The following is a 15,525-nucleotide window of genomic DNA, read 5'->3' on the forward strand; positions in this document are numbered from 1 at the left end:
AATTTTTTGGGGGTCTGAAAATTTGGGGAAAGAAGCGCTCAAGTATGAGTATTCAATAGACAAAGTCTGAAGAAATTCCAGAGGGGGGGGGGCGAAAAAACCGTTTGTGCATCAAGCTCTTTAATCCTTAGATGATGAAAAGGTAAAAAAACTCAAACCAAAGAGAAGAAAGGAAAGTGAAAAATAATACATTCTTTTTTCATTTTGTTTAGATATTATTAGAACTATCAGTACAACTGCTATGTCTTGTATTGAAAAACCTTGAAATTTCCTGCACCTCTTTCAATTTTTTAATTTTCACCTCAACTTCATTCTGAACAAATTAATAGGAAAACAGAAAAATCTCTCATTAGGAAACGTTGCTTAAAGGTAGAGTAGAGGGTTAATTACAACCCTGACCTGATAAAAGGGTCAAGAAGTAATGAGATCCCAATGTCAAGAGAAGAATCGTCCCCTACAAGAACAAAGATAATATCTTTAAAAAAGACTTGGAGGAGTGTACTTTGTATAATTATCCACCGTTGTTATACAATTGGCTATTAAAATTACAAAGAGGAGGAAGATCATGTAGCTTTTTCAGTAATTTACCAACTTTTCGGGGAAAAAAATTTCTTTTTGGACTTCAAGGGCCCCTGCACAAGTGCGGCAAAATAAAGGCTCAGTTGTTTCGTAAGAGGAAACTTAGGCCTTCCTGAACTACGAATTCAGCAAGATGTCAGCCATTACTAGTCTCCGTGTTCAAGTCCCCTTGGCTTGGCCTGAAATTCTTTAATGAATTTATGTTTATATGTTGATTATTTTAAATAATATTTTGAAGACCCAGCGTTTCCTCAAGGCCTTTAGTAATTGCAGCATCTGCTAGTATTAAAGTTTCCATATTTTAGAGGTCATTTTTAATTTTCCAGGTTCCCCAGTTGGACAAAATGGAGTGTGAGCACATCAACACGTGCCTGTTACTTCTACGTAACATCCTTCATATACCTGAAACAAGAGGAGTATTCTCATTGTCTCTTCAAAATCAAATCATATGGAATTTGTTCACCCAAAATATTGACAAGGTATTGTAACTCATGTTACAGCTTATTTCGTTGGTTACGGAACGCAATTTTGTGTATTTTTTTTTATTTTTAACACCCCCCCCCCCTCTCCATAAATTCTGAAAGATAATTTCATACAGGGTGTACCAAAAGTCCGTCCCACCCCCGCTAACTTTTGAACGAATTGAGATAGGGTAATGAAACTTTGGGAATCTTCCTATCTCAACGGGGACCATCTTTTGGGGGGGGGTCAAAATTTTGATCTCCCCTCAGGGGGGGCGCGGGGGGCCCCCAACTTTTTTTTTCAAATGGCAACCCCTATCTTGTGATACCTCATTTGAAAGAGCATAAAAAACTAAGAATTTTGGCGCAAACCGCAGATCAATATCTTAATTTTTGACCGAGTTATGACAGGTCAAAGGTCAAATTTGACCTGTTTTCAAAAAATCATAACTCCGGTTCAAATTATCGTAAAGAAGAAAATAAAACGGGAAAATTTACCAAATTGTGTCCGCTTTTAAGTAAAAATTGCAGAAATCACTTCGATTTAATTTTAAGGGGGGCTTGGACCCCTAAATACGTCAATTCAAAGGTCATTCAATTTTCCCGCGAAATAAGCCAATTTCTCCTAGATTTGCCTCCACATTATCTCAGTAAGGTCAAAATCAGTTCACTATTACGTTGGCAAGTCCCCAAATTTCGGGAAAGGTTAAAAAAAACGAAATTTAAGGTGATTAAATTTGACCGTTTAAATTTCGTTTTTTTTTTAACTTTTCCGGAAATTTGGGGACTTGCCAACGTAATAGTGAACTGATTTTGACCTTACTGAGATAATGTGGAGGCAAATCTAGGAGAAATTGGCTTATTTCGCGGGAAAATTGAATGACCTTTGAATTGACGTATTTGGGGGTCCGAGCCCCCCCTTAAAATTAAATCGAAGTGATTTCTGCAATTTTTACTTAAAAGCGGACACAATTTGGTAAATTTTCCCGTTTTATTTTCTTCTTTACGATAATTTGAACCGGAGTTATGATTTTTTGAAAACAGGTCAAATTTGACCTTTGACCTATCATAACTCGGTCAAAAATTAAGATATTGATCTGCGGTTTGCGCCAAAATTCTTAGTTTTTTATGCTCTTTCAAATGAGGTATCACAAGAGAGGGGTTGCCATTTGAAAAAAAAAAGTTGGGGGCCCCCCGCGCCCCCCCTGAGGGGGGACCAAAATTTTGACCCCCCCAAAAGATGGTCCCCTTTGAGATAGGAACATTCCCAAAGTTTCATTACCCTAGCTCAATTCGTTCAAAAGTTAGCAGGGGTGGGACGGAATTTTGGTACACCCTGTATGAATTTTAAACAGAATATTTTCTTCTCCTTCCTTACTTAAATTATAAAAATTTTAATCTCCTCTGAAGCCTTAAAAATAAACAAAAAGGACCCTTTACTTGATTATAATTTTATGTATTTTATGAAGGTATGGACAGAGACCATGTCGATTGTACCTAACTATTGTAGTTTTGATCTTCAAATTCCTGGCAATTGGGTTGGTATAGTACTGTCCACCTAGATACGTAAAAAGCTTATCCAAGAAATAATAAGTCTTGTACGAGGAGGAACCCAAAAAAAACCTGGAATTTTGCTGTAACTTGGCAAAGGTGGAAAATATCCGGGTTCTACCGCTAAAAGGTGTAACCAGAAGCCATGAAGAGTCACTAGGCCAAATTTTAACGTCATAGCAAAATTTTCTTTTACTTTGGCGAGACTTGGTTTACAGGGTTGTCTGGCGAGTTCGTCGTTTTTGAAGATGGGCGATTTTCACGGGCAATGCGCGGCTAACTCTGTCAATTTTTAAAGTGAATCTTGCAGGGAACATGATTCACTCATGACATAAGTGGTTGAATGTCTTTCTTCGTTGTAGAGTGTGATTTATTGTTCGAACCTCGGCTGGACGCCCAGCGGCAGTCACCGCCTGGAACGCTAAAAAGGGGACCAATGTGGCAACAACGCGTTTTAGGCCCAAATTTTCCACAGCAATGTTTTAATTATTTCTGTATTACATTGAAATGATATCTGCTAGTTAATTATATGATCTGTAACCAACCCCTTTCACAAAAATGCTGTTTTTTTCATTACTTGATGCAAGGCAATTTTGTGATTTTATGGAGTAAGAGAGAAAATATTGAGCGCTAAGTTTTGTTACTGAAATTGACCCATCTTCAAAAACGACGAACTCGCCAGACAACATCTTAAACGAAGTCTCGCCAAAATAAAAGAAAATATGTTACGATGTTGAAATTTGGCCTAGTGACTCTTTATAGCTCCTAGTTACATCTTCTAGCGGTGGAACCCGAATATTTTCCATCGTTGCCAAGTTACAGCGAAATTCTGGTTTTTTTGGGTGGCTCCTCGTTTATTGCAGAAATTAGCTGTTGAGAACACAGGAGCCAAAGTTGTCTATCTCAAATGATCGATTGTTCTAACTGTTGAAAACATTAAAATGTTTGTGATTCACGGTGATTGTAAGTGGTCAGCAAGCCTGATTGTTCGCCATGCCCCTAGAGACAGTAGTCTTGCTACATTAGTCTCCACTGCAACTCAATATTGTGATATCCAGGCTCACAGCATAGTAGCTTTGATATGGCCCTGGGTATCTCAATATTGGGTTGCAGTTTCACAATGTTAAATAAATAAAAGTTTAGTTGTTGAAGTTTTTAGACAAAAATTATGGTTCATCACTCTTTGAACATTGTGAGAACTAGAAACAAAAAAATCCTCTGACATCGAAGATGCTTGAAATTTAGGGTGTCTGCAGGTCTAGAAAACCGGGAAAAATCAGGGAATTTGATCACTGTCTGGAAAACCGGGAAAAGTCAGGGAATTCGATCGAAAAACGGTGAAAGTCAGGGAATTTTCGCAATTCGAACATTTCGCGGCTATTTTAGCTCATCACTGTCGAATTGGCCGAGTAGCGCGCTCGCGTGGCTGATAATGTAAACTGCTCTGTTCAACCAGTTTGCAACACGGCCGCTAGGTTCACTAATGTGTGTTCGCTAACTTTAAAGATCGAATCGATCTGCCCTATTTAATTTATCTACTTAATTCATGCCAAATGGCAAGATAGACTAAATAGACTTGAATGAAGTTAACTTGCTAACAGCAGAAAATTACAGTAAATAATAATAGGAAACTAAGTGCCCCAGTTATGAGCAGATGGTTAATCAATTTTTTCAATAAGTTAGGAAATTTAATGAAAGTGCTAGAATTTTAGTTTTTCTTTAACTGAGTAAAGAAATATTTAATGTCAACTGCATTTTGCATAAAATTTTTCTGGTTCTTAAATCAACATGTTCACAACTGGTGCATCCACCTTGTACAAATATTATTGGTGGATTATATTCTAACAAGCCAACGCTTGTTGAGTATAAGACAAATTCAATACCAACAATAGGCTCTGGAATCCATTGAACTAATTGACCTTAAAAAAAAAAACGAATCAAGCAAATTTATCTAAAATCGAGAAGAGACTCGTATTTCCTCTTGATTATAGCAAAATCTACCTGAGTTAGGCACATTTACAACTCTTGTTTTATATTTTAAGAAATAGACACTTGTATTTTCTGGGCACTAAGTAATATGCCAATATTTATGAAACCACCAGGGTGAACTATAGTTTGAATTTTCAAAAGTATACGGGGCAATAAGTCACAAAGAGAGCGTAGTAGAGCTTAAAAATTAAAGGACTACGTGCAAAACGGGCCATTTGGGGCTCGGGGCGGATACCTTTGAGACTTGCCCTATACATTCACCTAACAATGCCCAATCTTTTCCCAAAGTTTCAAGCCCCCCAAAAATTTTGGGGAGACTCGGCGGGGGGTCAAAGTTAAAAACCGGCAAAATTTTCGCGAATTTATTACTCAAAAACCAAGAAGTTTTGGAAAACGCGGTTTAAACGAGCGTATTCAGCGTGACGAGAGCTTTCAGAAAATGTATAACATCATAGGGTTTTGTCAACTTCAGCTCGAGTTATCGCCTCCGAAGCGCCGGAACGCTCAAAAAAGACCCCTTATTTTTTCACGTTTGGGCCGATTTAAAAAAAAGCCATTTTTTTATTTTGATGAAAAACTGATATGTTGTTCCTGACTCTCTGTAGCCCCTCTAGCTCTTTACCGCATGCTGGGGAAATGTTTTGGTCGCGAGTTATAAGAGCGGAAAGGAGCGAATGTGGGGAAAATCGGCTATTTTAAACTGCCCGCGCGGCGTTGATCGAAGGGAAAACGTCCCCTCCCACTCAGTTCGCCGAATCATACTCCTCTGCCGACCTCGCATTGTTACCACATGTCTCTTGATCCGTCGCCGCGCGCAGTTTAAAATAGCCGATTTTCCCGATATTCGCTCCTTTCCGCTCTTATAACTCGCGACCAAAACATTTCCCCAGCATGCGGTAAAGAGCTAGAGGGGCTACAGAGAGTCAGGAACAACATATCAGTTTTTCATCAAAATAAAAAAATGGTTTTTTTTTAAATCGGCCCAAACGTGAAAAAATAAGGGGTCTTTTTTGAGCGTTCCGGCGCTTCGGAGGCGATAACTCGAGCTGAAGTTGACAAAACCCTATGATGTTATACATTTTCTGAAAGCTCTCGTCACGCTGAATACGCTCGTTTAAACCGCGTTTTCCAAAACTTCTTGGTTTTTGAGTAATAAATTCGCGAAAATTTTGCCGGTTTTTAACTTTGACCCCCCGCCGAGTCTCCCCAAAATTTTTGGGGGGCTTGAAACTTTGGGAAAAGATTGGGCATTGTTAGGTGGATGAATAGGGCAAGTCTCAATGGTATCTGCCTCGAGCCCCAAATGGCCCGTTTTGCACGTAGTCCTTTGAAGGTGAATTTTAGTCTGAGTATACTATTTTGGAATTAGCTTTATTTCGAGTATTTAGGATCTCGTTCCTTTCAAAAGTATTACTCAACTCCTTCCAACGCCATGGTGATTCAGAATATGGCTTTACAGGGTCACTCCCAAGGATAGTTTTTTTTGAATATTTTCTAACTAGTTCATCGTATGGCTAAACCCAAAAAGTCAGGGAATTTTGTCATTTTTGTCATGGAAAACCTCGAATTGTCAGGGAATTTCATTTTGAAAATCTCGTAGACACCCTGAAATTATATGCGTATCATAATGAGTTATTCAAAATCATCAGTTTCCCCCCTCCCCTCCCTCTCCCCCTCATGGATTTTGCTTGGAGTTAGATTTGTTGTTCCTTGTCACAAGACACGTCTTTTTCCGGCAACAGAAAGTTCAAGAAAAATTTGCCCCACGTGCTATAGCATTGACAAGTTGAAAACGTGACAATTCCATGGGTGGTACTAAAATTGAGCCATGAAGTCGCAGATTGAACGATTATTTTTTAATAAACGTGCAGTTTAAAGAAATATTCTTGTTTTAAATTTCCTATTAATTTTAACATGCAGTGTTGCCAATTTTTCGATTTTTTAATTCTTCAATTTTCACTAATCCGCAATTATTTTAAAATACATTTCTAATTTGATTAAAAAGTTGTCTAATAGATAGTTCATTTGATTCTGCATCCATTGATAAATTATTGCTTGCACGGAAATTTTTTGTTTGCGAGGTATGGTAATTTTTGCATTGGCTTTTTTAGCCGACACCACTTCTTGAAGACCAGAGATAATGACACAGAGTGAAGAAAAATTATTTCATTGTAACGTACACACATACATACATGAGAACCACTTTTACAGCGCTCTACGACGCCTGACTGCCTCAGCACCTTATCTTTCCTCAGTTCCTCAGAGAGTGGGCACTCCCTCATTCCATTTAAAACCCACTGTTGCCCTTTCCTTGGCATTCTCTTCACTTGGGCATTTTTTTTCACTTTTTTTGCCAACTTTTTGTCCCAAAATAATTGTCTGAAAGTTGCCAAATTTGGCAAAAAAGGCTTAAAATCGGTATTCTTTGCGGTTTATGGGTGATTCATCCTTAAGTCCAACATTGGTTGTTTACGTCTGCGGGTAACGAAGAATTATTGTATTGTTACATTCATACATACATGAGAACAGGCTACATCAGTCTTTGAATAGCTCCCCATCTCTCTGATCTCTAGAGGTCGGAGACTACCAGAGAGTGACGTAGAAGTGAGGTTAGCCTTATTCCTCTTCACTTCGCGTCTTTTTCTGGTCTTCATCTCAGGCAACATGATCAAATTTTGGGCCTGCTGTTCACTTATTGTTATGAAAGTTTTGGAAATTGAGAAATATGGAAGATTTTGTCAACTTCAGGTATTTGAAATCAAATGTAAACAAATGCAGACAACGACGACAACGCGGATAGCTGACGTCAGTCACTGGGTAATCCACCGAGTTTTCCGGCCGACGATTCTCTGGAGAGCAGAGTTGAGGGTTTAGGAACGCATCTGATCTAGATACAGCATTATATCCGTATGAGTAACATTACGTCAACATATGTCAACAAAGTAACAACATTGCATCAAGAAATTGTGCTGATTGGGTTCTTTTTTTCTCCTCCATTTCCTTCTTTTTGCTGTATTTTCCTCCTTCTTATTTAATCTCATTCCTAATTTAGATAATTTTCTCTAATAATTTTCATTCAAAGGCTAGGCCATGTTGCTAATTGCTATGGTGGATCGGAAACTATTCAGGCCTTTTGCCAATTGCTTTTGTGCCAAGGTCATATGTTAAATGAAAGAGGGCCTGACTACAAAATAGGATCTAAAAACCCGACATTAAGAATCTGTCATCGTTGTGGAACAGATGGAAGTTTAAACCACTATGACAGGATCACTGAGTGGTTTCCAACAGTCAGTAACACCAGACTCAGATCACTCGATGTAATCCAAGGAATGCCAGACAAACACAACGAGCCACCTTTCATACAACCAAGGAGGAAGAGAAAGTAACATCATATCATGCCTCCACAGAGCAGTGGTAGAAAGAAATCCAAAGATAACTCAGTTAGCATACCCACTGAAGCACACTCTTCTGTCCCTCCACTAACGGAACCCCAGCCAAGATATGATATCAGAGCAGAAAGTATAACTTTACAATAACAACCTCAAACACACCAGAAAATACAGAAATATGTATAGCCTTGTGGAATGTCAGTTCCTGTAATGACAAATCGCAACAAGAAAGGATAGAAAAGACACTCGACAGGTTCCAGACAGATGTTGCACTGCTGCAGTGCTACAAGTAACCCACCTAATCAATTCGACCTTCCACAACGAAAAGTATATCTGGCACAACAGCGGTAGACCAGCAGAACAGCGGTCATGTAGAGGCGTAAGTGTAGTTATGCGAAACGGACTTAATGTGACAAGTGTCAAGTGTATTTCTCCTGAGATGATAACAATCATTGGTAAAAAGTGTAATTGCTTTTATGAGAGTTTTGGATGTTATGCCCCAGCATCAGGATCCCAGGAGAGAGCAGCATTCTACAGGGAATGCGTAATAGAGGTTGCTTGCATAGAATACCGAGAATGTTTAATCATGTTAAGACAATGAGACATGAATGCACAGTATCCAAAAGAATACATCAGGCATGTTACCAATCGTACATAGCATGGGGTGCATAGGTGGAGCCGGGTGTAAAATTGGGCCTGAGGTGGGTTTATCTGAAATTAAGAAACCAAAGCTGTCCAAACAGTCGTTCAGGTAACAAGCACAAGACATAGGAACGGTTACTGCTGAAAGCGACACAGCTTCTATTCCTTTCCTACAGCAGATCTGGATTGATAAACTTTTCCTATTGAATTTCCCATGCAGAAGGAAACAGCATTAGCGGTCCTCTGCTTCCATCCAATTTCCCTTATCCTAGATTTTGTCCCCTGTGCGTTACAGCAATAGTCCAACCGTTCGCTTTGAAATATAAGCATAACAAGCTATGGCCAACAGCTGGGGCGGTTGGACACTATTCTTCTTATTCTTCTAAATGAGCTCAACAAGGGCTCGTTAGGAAGCTGATAAAATAAGCCACAAGATTCTGTTAAACATATTCCAATATCTTAAATAATGTGCTCAGAGTAGTCCAACTTTCAGTTTCTTGGTCAAACTTTGTTTTAATAGCTAGAGAAAATCGCATTGTTCTATATCTACCCTTTTATGAAATACATAAAATTATCATAGAAACAAAACATTAACAAAAAACTGCATCAACTGGCTTGGACTGCAATCGGGAGTAAATTCAAATTCCATTTCTTGTACTTACCACGCGAAAAGTATTTTTACCAAATCACGTTTTCTAGCAGATTAACTAAATGCTACATTTTCACAGCCTTTAAATGGGTGTATTGTGGGTGGTCGTGAAGAGTAAGCAGAATATGCAATCCATGCCAAAGCCTTGAATTCTACAAAGTCTCTATCTTCTTTCCTGTTTCTTAATTTATTTTAAAATTACATCCTGTGATTTTTAATCTCTTAGTAATCTTTCCATTCACTGAGGTTTGTAATTTGTCAATAAATATCTTTCCTGAAGGTTCTGATCCAGCTGATGAATGAAGATCTATGCGCTAATTGGGGTATCACCATAGCACAGTTGATAGCATTGATTTACAAGGATCAACATGTGAATACTCTACAAAAGCTGCTCAGTCTATGGTTCGAAGCCGCGTTAAGTGATAGCTCAGATGATAATGAAAGCAACACTTCTCCACCTGTAAGTACTTGCAGTCAGGCATAAAACCAGTGCTGCGCCAATGTTGATTTTTAAGTTAAAAATACAGCCAGGAGAGAACCTCTTAGAGTGTTAGTTCATCACCATACTTGTTGATTCAACTGGTAATGATATGTTTCCAGGAGACAAAATACTGGGTGGCATATGATCAATGCTCCATACTAGTTGCAGAATGCAAAGTACATTGTCTTTTGCATTTTTGGCCTAACCAGAAGGCCTATTGCAAGGGGTACCAAAAGGAGACTCTTGCTGGGGCGCCAACCCTAGGGGCATCAGAATTTGTCAAGCCCCTGGCCCCCCTTTTTTATCTAATGGAAAAGAGGAATCAGACAGTATGATATTGCGAGAACTTCCGTTTTGCTCTTCAATTGTACATAATATGTTTTCATGATTCAAATTCCCTTTACATTTTTATTGGATTTTATCACTGTGTGAGTAGAAAATTAGAAAGAGAGAACACTCATGCGCACCATGCGAATCTTATGTTCAGCCCTCTCTGAGTTATCCAAATGGCAAATCAATGCCCCATCTGTCCTCTGAAGTTCCAGTCTCTTCCCATCATACTCACCATTACAGCTTCGAAGCTCCTTTGCTAAGAGGCTGTTATCCTTTTAATCACTAGCTGTGGCAGAGAAAACTAGTTGTGTTCAGGTTTTAAGCATTTAATGTGTCTTTAGCCATTCTCAGTTAACTGTAATTATTCTTAGGCAGTTGGAGTGTGCCCATTTCAAAATTTGCCTTTCTTCATGGATATTTGCCTCTAGCTTTAGTTAAGCACTTGTGCACATCAGTGCTGACAGTTGCTATTTTATGCATTTTAACTAACATTAATGGTAATTTTGCAAGGATTTTTTGTCTCCTTTGTTGCCTTTCCTTTTTTTTGCTCGGCAGTTTGTTTTAATTTTCCCAATTATATTATATTTTGTAAATCCAGTGGTTATTTTTTCCTCAATCTTCATCACTATCACGGGTTTTTTCTTTGGATCAGTCCTGACTACCCCAAACTTCATTCTTAATTTCAATTATTATGAATAGAAAAAGTTAGATTTGACAGAAGACTTAACTAGAAAAGACGTGAAGAGCTCCTTTGCAGTATAAAGTTGTATTTTGAAAAAAAAAATCAACCTATGTTTTTCTGTGTCAATTTTTTTACTTAGAATCTTACTTCATCCATAAAGGAGGAGTAACGTTTTGGGCCTTTTCCGGCCCCACCTGGATTTTGCTAAATGTTTCATATTTTCAAAGTACTAGTCTTAGGTAGACTCTGTGCCAAATATTAGACCGAACGGAGCCCATGCAAGGGCGCAGCAGCGCCTCAAACCCAAAATCCTGGAATCGAAAAACAATTATTTTCGTCGACTTTTTCGACTGTTATCACTCTTCCAGCACATGATTCTTATGTATTTTTTTTGCGTACTTTTCGTTTCTGGCCTTTTTAAAGGCCTCCGATAAATTTTAAGGGGCCTTATGGCCCATTGTTGCCATTTTTGGCCCATTTTTAGGGGTTTTTTCCATTTAACACATTCAAAACTCAATTTAATCCAAAAACTGTGTACATTTTTGAAAAGTACGTAAAGAAATGAATAAAAGAGGTTCAGTAAAATTTTTTCCTATGTTGTCAAATTTCCGAGAAAATTCGTCCCAAAGTGTCAAAAACGGCAAAAAATCGATAAATCGCCGCGTCTAAGGTTTAAGAAAGTGGAGTACATTTTTCATACTGTACCAGATAACAGCTCTTATCCATCCATACAACATACTAAAACATCATAGTTGTACCTGGATTCCCACGATGTGAAAATTGACCGAGATGTCGATTTTAGCGGCCTTTTTATACTTGAAGGCAGCTCTTTTGAATGTTTCTCGACCTTAGTCACCCTCTATGGGTGTGTACTATATGTATTTTTCTACGTACTTTTCATATCTGGCCATAAAAATGGCTTCCTGTGAGTTTTAAAAGGCCTAACGGTCCATTGTTGCCAATTTTCACCAATTTTTAGGGGTTTTTTCAAGTTTACGTGTGTGAAACTTAATTTAATCTAGAAATCGTGTACAATTTCGGAAAGAACGTAAAAAAATACATGGAATGTGATTTGTACCTTTTCCCTACGTTGCCAAATTTTCGAGAAAAATCGTCCTGAAGCGTCAAAAATGCCAAAAATTGGATTAATCATCACGTCGGAGGTTCCAGGAAGTGAATTTCAAGTTTTTTTTCACTACAAATAACGTATCGAAAACGGAAAATTGCAATGCATCTCAAGGAACATATAATGGCGTAGATGAACGTGACAAAACGGGCCCTCAAGGTGCTTTTACTTTATCCTTCACTCCAGTTCACCTCTTTATTCCTGTAACCTCGAGATAATCCTTGGTTCTCTAGATGCTTGCTACAGGCCAAATATACCGAAGAACAGAAAATGCGTGGAGAAAGCGTCTCACGATCCACATGAATGTCATAATTCACTTCCTGGAACCTCCGACGTGATGATTAATCCAATTTTTGGCATTTTTGACGCTTCAGGACGATTTTTCTCGAAAATTTGGCAACGTAGGGAAAAGGTACAAATCACATTTCTATGTATTTTTTTACGTTCTTTCCGAAATTGTACACGGTTTCTAGATTAAATTAAGTTTCACACACGTAAACTTGAAAAAACCCCTAAAAATTGGTGAAAATTGGCAACAATGGACCGTTAGGCCTTTTAAAATTCACAGGAAGCCATTTTTATGGCCAGATATGAAAAGTACGTAGAAAAATACACATAGTACACACCCATAGAGGGTGACTAAGGTCGAAAAACATTCCAAAGAGCTGCCTTCAAGTATAAAAAGGCCGCTAAAATCGACATCTCGGTCAATTTTCACATCGTGGGAATCCAGGTACAACTATGATGTTTTAGTATGTTGTATGGATGGATAAGAGCTGTTATCTGGTACAGTATGAAAAATGTACTCCACTTTCTTGAACCTTAGACGCGGCGATTTATCGATTTTTTGCCGTTTTTGACACTTTGGGACGAATTTTCTCGGAAATTTGACAACATAGGAAAAAATTTTACTGAACCTTTTTTATTCATTTCTTTACGTACTTTTCAAAAATGTACACAGTTTTTGGATTAAATTGAGTTTTGAATGTGTTAAATGGAAAAAAACCCCTAAAAATGGGCCATAAGGCCCCTTAAAATTTATCGGAGGCTTTTAAAAAGGCCAGAAACGAAAAGTACGCAAAAAAATACATAAGAATCATGTGCTGGAAGAGTGATAACAGTCGAAAAAGTCGACGAAAATAATTGTTTTTCGATTCCAGGATTTTGGGTTTGAGGCGCTGCTGCGCCCTTGCATGGGCTCCGTTCGGTCTAATATTTGGCACAGAGTCTACCTAAGACTAGTACTTTGAAAATATGAAACATTTAGCAAAATCCAGGTGGGGCCGGAAAAGGCCCAAAACGTTACTCCTCCTTTGTTAATGATTTACTTATGATTCAACTTAATCCATGCAGTCCTTCATGTAATTTAGGAATGATTATTTAAATTTCAGGAGCGGAACAATGATTCGTTTTCAAATACAACATCTGACCCCACCTCTGACTCATCCGAAACAGGATCAGATAATGTGAATCAATCCAGCACACAGCCACCAAAACAGCAGCAGCCTGCGAGTATCCAACCATCCACGATTAAAGAGAATTTCGAGAAGCAGCCAGCACCCGATACTAATATGGTATGTGCTTAGTCATAACAGTCATTTCAAAGGTTTAACAACATTCTGCGAAATATTCACCTGGCATGTTGATTTGTCAGAATGTAATAATTCTTTCAATGAAATGAATTAAAAAATTGATTATTTGAAAAAGAGGCCATCTCCAAATCGTTGAGAAATTGAGTCTTCTTTGAAAATCTACCCCTGACTTAAAGTTAAATCAGCCCCTTAATGCTTACAGATGATTTTACTGCTGTACATATTTTTCTTGGGGGTCTTGTATGCCGGTGGTATGTATAAATAAATTTCGAAATCAACAGGTGGCAATGTTCTACTAAAAGTATTGTCAAAATGCAATGTTTTCTACAGATTTACTTGTAAACCCCTGGGTTCGTTTGATTTACCTATTATTCATAATTAGCCAGGAAACTGTTATGTAGTTTCAGCAATCCGAAGCAATTGACAATCAAAGTATTTATTCGGCGGTACGTACCGTCATATAAAACGTTATTCGGCGTTACAGCACGGTCAAATAAAACGTTATTCGACTGTATCGTATCCCTCCTTGAAATTTGTCTAAGTACAGCCTATGTACCTTTACATGATAACTTTTTGACTGCTGACCGGAAAGCTTCTTACCACTAAGGTGGCATTGACGGGTTTGATCTTTGAACAAAAAAAATAACAATGGGTCAATTTGATTAACATAAACGGAGCAGTATTAGGTAGACCACTGATTTTTATTTCACAGAAATAAAAAAGAGTCAAGACCTGGTGGTCAATCCTCGATCGCCATTGGACAACTGCAGCGCAGTAGTTTGCTAAGCAAAAGTAAACAACTGTCAGCTGAGCTGGCGACACCTCTATTTTGCTGCCAATACAATTTTGAAATATTACTTATTTTAACTGTAACCGATTGGAAGTGACGAGCTATTGTTTGTCCATTAATACGAAGCTGGATTTTTAAGTAAATTTACTCATTTAATATCTCTGAAACTCTTGATGTTAGAAAAAAAACCAGACCGGCTTCAGGACGACCGTATCCTCAGCTTTCTAACAAGCTATAGTTTTTAAAATTTGGTACCCATTGTGCGTAGTAATAATGGATTTTCTATACTGAGCTCATGTCCAAAAGTTCCCACTTTTACCATGCTGTAGGGTTTAAGAGAAAACAAAAGTTTAAGTCCGTGAAGAAGCAAAAGAAATTTATTCTTTCGGTACGAAAGTTGTGTAACTGTTTTAAGACTTTTTATCCTCCCTCTCAACGTAGTCACCTGCCGGATCCTTACATTTTTGAAAATGATGCAGCGACTCATTCCACCGGGTCTCATGAAAGTCCTTTTTCTCAGCTTGCAGCCATTTATTGGCACGAACAGTAACTTCTGCGCTCAGTGATGAGTGATTTTCATTTTTTTCCGGAGTTAAAAAAAACAGTATCTTGGTGGCAAGCGGTTTAGTCATGACAAAGAAGTTATCGTGTGTCATTAACTGGCTGTGGGCTGACAGGAAGGACTTTTATGAGACTGGGTGGAAGAAGTCGCTGTACTGTTATAAAAAATGTAAGGATGGGGCAAGTGACTATGTTGAAAAGAAGGGTAAAAAGTCTTAAAGCAGTTTCACAACTAGTCCACCAAAAGAATAAATTTCTTTTACTCCTTCACAGACTTAAATTTTTGTTTTCTCTTAAACCCTACAGCGTGGTAAAAGTGGGCATGTTTGGACATGAGGTCGATATAGAAAATCTGTTATTGCTTCGCACAACGTGTACCAAATTTTCAAAATAATAACCTGTTAGAAAGCTGAAGATACGGCCGCTCTAAGGCGGGTCTGGTTTTTTTTCTAACATTAATAACGTCAAGGATATTAAATGAGTAAAATTAAAAATTCACCCTCTTACATGAAAAAAATAAGACTTACCAAGTTGGATTCGTCAAGATTTCTTACTTTAGAAAATCGAAAATCATTTCGCCTAATAAATGTTGCAGGTATCACAATATTAGGTACATACTTCACGCCAAATGTAATTGCACTTGTATATTACAGTACTTTGATGTTTACATTAACTCTTGACTGTCCTTAGTATGCCGTTC

At 38.1% G+C, this 15,525-nt stretch overlaps 1 protein-coding gene across 6 annotated transcripts in view; it reads left to right on the forward strand.

The window, feature by feature from the left end:
* Positions 1-15,525, forward strand: part of tim (timeless) — a 161,118-nt gene that overhangs the window by 72,253 nt on the left and 73,340 nt on the right. For all 6 annotated transcript variants that reach the window (XM_072300699.1, XM_072300706.1, XM_072300702.1 and 3 more), the window contains 3 exons: positions 906-1,058; positions 9,541-9,720; positions 13,274-13,456. In XM_072300699.1, the coding sequence (XP_072156800.1) occupies positions 906-1,058; positions 9,541-9,720; positions 13,274-13,456 (516 nt within the window). The remainder of the gene's footprint in view (positions 1-905; positions 1,059-9,540; positions 9,721-13,273; positions 13,457-15,525) is intronic.

This window comes from Bemisia tabaci, chromosome 1, assembly GCF_918797505.1.
Source record: "Bemisia tabaci chromosome 1, PGI_BMITA_v3".
NCBI lineage: Eukaryota > Metazoa > Arthropoda > Insecta > Hemiptera > Aleyrodidae > Bemisia > Bemisia tabaci.